The sequence below is a fragment of the Mustela lutreola genome, chromosome 1 (assembly GCF_030435805.1).
Source record: "Mustela lutreola isolate mMusLut2 chromosome 1, mMusLut2.pri, whole genome shotgun sequence".
Taxonomy (NCBI): Eukaryota; Metazoa; Chordata; class Mammalia; order Carnivora; family Mustelidae; genus Mustela; species Mustela lutreola.
In genome coordinates this window covers 68,878,454-68,884,453 of record NC_081290.1, presented here as the reverse complement: position 1 = coordinate 68,884,453, position 6,000 = coordinate 68,878,454, and the positions used below count along the sequence as shown (strand labels likewise).

At 57.5% G+C, this 6,000-nt stretch overlaps 1 protein-coding gene across 2 annotated transcripts in view; it reads left to right on the top strand.

Moving 5' to 3' along the window:
• The first annotated feature begins 2,463 nt into the window (after positions 1-2,463).
• The window catches only part of PDE6B (phosphodiesterase 6B), a 32,630-nt gene continuing 29,093 nt past the window's right edge, over positions 2,464-6,000 (top strand). For both annotated transcript variants that reach the window (XM_059154503.1, XM_059154493.1), the window contains exon 1: positions 2,464-2,931. In XM_059154503.1, coding sequence (XP_059010486.1) covers positions 2,464-2,931 — 468 coding nt within the window. The remainder of the gene's footprint in view (positions 2,932-6,000) is intronic.

Below are 6,000 nucleotides of genomic sequence, written 5' to 3'. Positions count from 1 at the left end.
GAGTGTGCCTCTGGGTGGAGTGAGCCGAGGATTTAAGAAGTGTCCCCCCAAAGACCCTGCTGCCCTGGGCCCCTCAGCCAGACAGCCACCTCATTGGCATGTCCCTCACATCAGGCATCACTTGGACTGCAGCTCTGAGCGTCTGGAGACAATGCACTGGAAGGCTCTGGGAGCCGTCTGGGAACTGAATTCAGAGCAAGGGGACCCCCAACCCTGGCCCCCAATTTAAGCACCACAGCACCCCACCCACAGCACCCCCTCCTTCTTCTCCCCCAGTCCCCAGGCAGAACTCACTATTTTTAGGAAAAGTGGGATGCTCAGAGCAGGTCCCTGAAAGGAGTCTGCTGCGTGACTCAGCAGAGACAGGAATGTCACAGCACAAGGGCCTGTGCCCGGCACTCGGCCAGCTGGGCCCATTGTGCCCAACACAGCTGCAAGGCGCCCACCCAGAGCCCACGTGGAAAGACCCCTGGAACCAAGGCTGGTGCTGAGAAAACGTGTCTGGCCACAAGAAGACCCCGGCCCTACCATCACACATGTGCCCACACTCACACGTGTACACACATATGCACACTCATGCATTCACATACACACACCTTTACCAGCTGAGCACAGTAAAATTCAGAATCACATACAAACCCTACATCCTGGTTTAAAAGCAACATGAGGAAACCTTCAACATTTCTCTCAGTCCAGGCCCCTGGTTTGTGATTCCTGATCCTTGACTTAGAGGGGCCCAAAGTCCTCCTAGCTACACTGTTCTGCTGCTGCTGCTGGGGGATGACCACGGCTACTGCTGCCAAAGGCAAGCCCAGAATGCCAGGTGCCCCCCCAGGTTCTGCTGAGTGATATGCACAGCTGGCTCACACCACGGACATAGCTCCTACCCCCAGCCTTCCAGCAGTCCGTGGATGTGCACATGCACACACATGCACTTGTACACTCTACTCATGTGCACACACAAGCACATGTATGCACTTATACACTCCACCCACATGCACGCACACATGCATGCCCACGCAGGCAATCATACACTCAGCCCATGTGCACATGCATGCACTGTACACTCCGCCCACGTGCACAAACATGCACTTGTACACTCTGCCCATCTGCACGTGCACACACATGCACACGCATGCACCAGTATACTCTGCCCACATGCACATACATGCACGTGCACACTCCATGCACGTTCAGGTGCACATGCATCCACATGCATGCATTTGTACACCAGCCCACATGTACAAGCACACACATGCACATGCACTTGTGTGTTCAGCGCATGTGCACACACACTTGCACACGTGTTTATGCATGTGCAGCCTGTATACACATGATCATGCATGCACATGCATGTGCACATAGTCTCTTGAGAGAAGTGGAGGACACTCCAGCGGCTGGAGAGTCAGACACACATAGAGCATGTCCTACAGCTTTAATCCAACCTTTTTTTGCCACACACAACCTTTTGTCACACCTTTTTCACCCATAGAGAAGCTAGCATATGTATAACACCCAGGCAGGTGGATAAGGAGAGAGGCGCCGGCGGCTGTCTAGGTATGCCAGTCTCTGAGCACAGATGCTCAGGAGAAATCCTGTCCATATAACATGGCAGTGTCCACAGTGTGGTTGTGAACTCTGTGGGAGGAGAGGGTCTAGCAGTGTGAAGAGAGTGCCAAGTAAGTAGGGATTAGGCCAAGGAAAAAGATGTGTGGTGGAGATTCACTAAGAAAAACTCTAACTAAGGGTGCTAGCTCTTAACAGGGAAGCTCTGATGTGCACTCAGGCGACCCACTGTCACGTGTAAACCCCTCCCCTGCGAGGCCACCCCCTCACAATCAAAGAGAAGGGAAAGTCTCTGCAAAACCCCATCTAGTGGTCCCACCTCCGCAATGGATGCTGGGTCACCATCCTCCCCTCCCTCTTCCCTCCATCAGAGGGGAGCCCTGGGAGCTGCACTCACTGACCTCTGGCACCTTACAGGGGACCCCCCCCTCCCTACCCAGGGCTGGGCTGCCTCTCCCCTAGGTGGGGCTGGTGCCCCACCTCCCCAGCACACCAGAGCCCAGGTCTGAGCGCCAGGAGATGTGGGGCTGCCTGTTGGGCCGTCCAGAATTCTCAGGCAATCCCCCAGACAGAAAGTGTCACGGTGTTTGTAGGATTACCCTCTCCGTGGGATTAGGTGTAAGGGCCTGCCCCACTGGCTGCCCACGACCCCTATCACAGGCAGAAGCCCCTGAGCTGTGACCCACCTGCTCCCATTCCAGGGGGTCTGATCTTCCCAGGGGTGGGTGGTGGAAGTGCAGGATCTAAGCCAAGGGGGGCAGGCATGGGTGAGTCAGCTGGTGTCCTCCCAGGACTCAGTAATCGTCACTAAGAAAGGCTTTGCTGATGACAGTGTTTGCTGGGAGTCTGCATGCGCCTGGGGACCAGCCACGTCTCCCGGACAGGCAGTGGGACACCATGAGCCTCAGTGAGGAGCAGGTGCAGCAGTTCCTTGACCAGAACCCCAGCTTCACAGACGAGTACTTTGGGAAGAAGCTGAGCCCCGAGAATGTGGCTGGTGCCTGCGAGGATGGGCAGGCAGCAGACTGCACCAGCTTCCGAGAGCTGTGCCAGGTGGAGGAGAGCGCAGCCTTGTTTGAGCTGGTGCAGGACATGCAAGAGAGTGTGAACATGGAGCGTGTGGTCTTCAAGATCCTGCGGCGTCTCTGCACAATCCTGCACGCTGACCGCTGCAGCCTCTTCATGTACCGCCAGCGCAATGGCGTGGCTGAGCTGGCCACGCGCCTCTTCAGTGTGCAGCCGGACAGTGTCCTGGAGGACTGCCTGGTGCCCCCTGACTCTGAGATCGTCTTCCCGCTGGACATTGGAGTTGTGGGCCATGTGGCTCAGACCAAGAAGATGGTGAACATCAAGGACGTGACCGAGGTGGGTTCTGGGCCATGACTGGTGGGTTCGGCAAGGAGTCCCTGCAGGTCCCATGGAATGGGTCAGCCAGCAGGACATGTCAGGACCTCTGCTTTCAGGAGGAAAGCCTGGGGTAAGGGGGAAGTGAGGTGGGCTGGGCCAGAGCTTGCAGAAAGGAAGGGAGCCAGCCTTGAGCTGGCTGGGAGAGTGATCAGGGCAGGCCCTGCTGCCCCCTTGACCCCCAGGTCCCAGGATGGAGGATTGGAGAGAAAGGGTCAGAGCAGGGGCTGGAGCAAAGGCCAAGAAAGGAAGGGCCAATGGACTCCAGAACCCAAAATGCACAACCCCATATGAGACCATGCTGCTTCCTGGTGCAGGCAAGTTTGGGGGTTTGGGAGAAGCAGCAGGGAGACCAGGGCTGATCCAGGCTGAGTGGGAAGGATTGATGGCAGTGCATTGAGATTCAGGAGGCCAGGGTCTTGATGGGTTGGGAGGAGGCGGGAAGGGTATGGAGATAGTTCACTAGGAGCTCAGGAATCCTGGGGTGGACACCAGGGTGGGTGGGGCTAGGGGGATGGAGGTACCTGCTGGATGTGTGTGTGAGGGACAGAGGACCCCAAGGTGAGCATGGGGATGAAGGGCTCCAAAAAGAAGGCGAGGGAGGCGGCTTCTGGGGGAGAACAGGAGCCACTGGCTTCTCCCCTCCTCTCCCTTCCCCGCCTCTGAAAGGGGGAGGCAGGAGCCCTGAACTGGATCAGCCCCTTCCACTTTCTGTGAAGGAATCCAGAAGGGATTGCCCCCAGGATGGGCTTCTCCTAAAACAGTCACCATCTCCTAGTCCCTGGAGACAAATAGGCACGTGCACATCCCCCAGGCCCTCTGGGGCCTGGGAAGGAAGTGATTGCAATCCTCTTAAATTTATCTGCTCTAAACAACCCTGGGTCCAGCGACCTGAATATAGTAATCTCTGGGATTAGCTTCATCTTCACTCCATTTTAAGAAACAGGTCACCCCATGCATCTGAGTATTGGTAGCCCGAGCTCGCAGGAAGAGAAGGGATCCAGCAGCTGGGAGAGGTGTAGGGGGGTGTGCACTGAGGGACTTCCACAGCCCCTTCTCTCCCTTTATCTTGTCCCCTCCCTTCTCAGAGTCTGGGTGGACCCCTCAGCCCCCAGGGGTCTATCCTCCGACTAACCACCAAGCCTGTGCGTGTGAGGTCAGGTTCAGGTGGTAGGGCTGTTCTAGGTCCTGTGCCCTTCCCATCCTTGAGGCCTTGACCTCTCGAGACTCTTCCACCTCTATCAGGACAGCCCACTCTGATCTCTCCCCAGTGGACGAGGGGCACAGTGTTGACCTCAAGCCTCGGGGCTCTGCTGGGTCTTGTTTATCTCAGATGCAGTGGAACCGACAACAGAATCAAATCAACCAAAAAGCAAGTTTCCGCTAAGTGGGGCACAAAGACCTAAGTATTGCACGTGTCAGGCTCCTGGACTCATCCTATCTTCAGAGGGGAAACTGAGGCAGAGCGCCTTGTTCTGTCTGAGACTCCAGCACCTTCCTCCCTCGATTAGAAGAGCATGGGGGCTGCTTCTGGAGAGAAGTATGTGCCTGGGGGACGTGGCTTCCTCGCAGGCAGCACAGAGGAGAACACCAGGGGTTGCCTCATCACCCTACCACCACCTCGCAGCTCTTAAGACCCCTGAGGGCTCATGGCAAGGCAGCTAGGCCAAAGGCCCTGAGAGGCCGGGGAGGGGACACAGCTCAGCCATGGTCCCCAAGCTGCTGAGCAGGACCGGACCCAGGTCCTGGCTCTGTGGTAGTGTCTGACACCCCTCCAAAGAGCTGTGAGCCCAGAAACAGCCCATCATGAGGGTCCTGCATGTCTCAAAGGCGTCCAGACCTCAGTTGTATCAGGCAGCTCTTGTGGGATCAGAAGAGGCTGGACTGTCACTGGGGACGCAGCTCTGTGGGGCAGCTCAGGGACTCAGCCCAGCTCAGAGGAGGGGGGAGGGTAGCAGCACCAGGCTGACCCTGCAGAACACATATAAGCCAACAGGTGTGTGGGTGCTGCAGGTGACAATGATGAGGGTCTAGGCAGTGGGGCCAGGGCTGGGGGCACTTCAGAGCAGTCACAGGACCCCTAGACTTACTGAAGCTGGGGGGAGGGAGGTGCCAAGGTGACAGCAGGGCCTTTTCCATGGGGTGGTGGGTGGGTTGCAAGCCCTGGAATGGGGGCACAAGAGAGCAGATGTTTTGTGAATGAGGCTTAAATGCAATGGGCCTGGGGTTGTTCCTACTCTGACACTGTGGTTCCAGGGCTTCTGGGAGTGGGAATGTTGCCCACTGCCTCCAAGGTGGTTGGGGCTCTGAGTGGGGCTCTGGGACTGCAGGGTCTGAATCAGGAGAGAAGTCAGGTGGGAGCCTTGATACGGAGACAGCAGAGTAGAAAATGCAGGGAGGGTCCTGAAAAGGCACAGGGGACAAGGGTGTGGAATGCAGGGGATCCCAGCCCTTGGGTGACTCTGTTCAGAGAGCACAGCTCCTGGCCAGAACCTGCTCTGGACCTTCCCAATGCTCCCTTCACCGTGCATCTAGGGTGTGAGGGCTGCTGAGCTGCTCCAGACACACCAAGAGGCTCCAGCCATGGGGCCATGGGGTGAAGGCCCAAGGGTGGCGGGAGCAAGAGGGGCTGTGCAGTAGGGCGTGGGACACCTGGGAGCAGGGGGCACCGTGCAGGACCCCAGATGGGAGCAGCTGAAGGGCAGGAAGGAAAGTCTGGGGCAGAGCTGAGGGCCTGCCAGGAGACCAGGCTGCACAGCCGAGACACAGAACCCCAAAGTGGCAGGGGCCAGGAAGATGACCAGAGAGCACAAACGTGGAACATGGGCATAGGAAACAGCCCTGAAACATGCCTGCGCTCAGCCATTGAGTGAGGCGGCGAGACAGGGCCCCGCGCAAGCTCTCACTTTATGCCACAGAACCGGGTGCCTGCTGCCGCCTCCGGGAATCCCGTATGGATTTCCCTTTGATGCCAGGTGCCCTATGGCTACAGGTGGTGTGATCAGGCAGGAGAGGAACAGGGACAAGTGG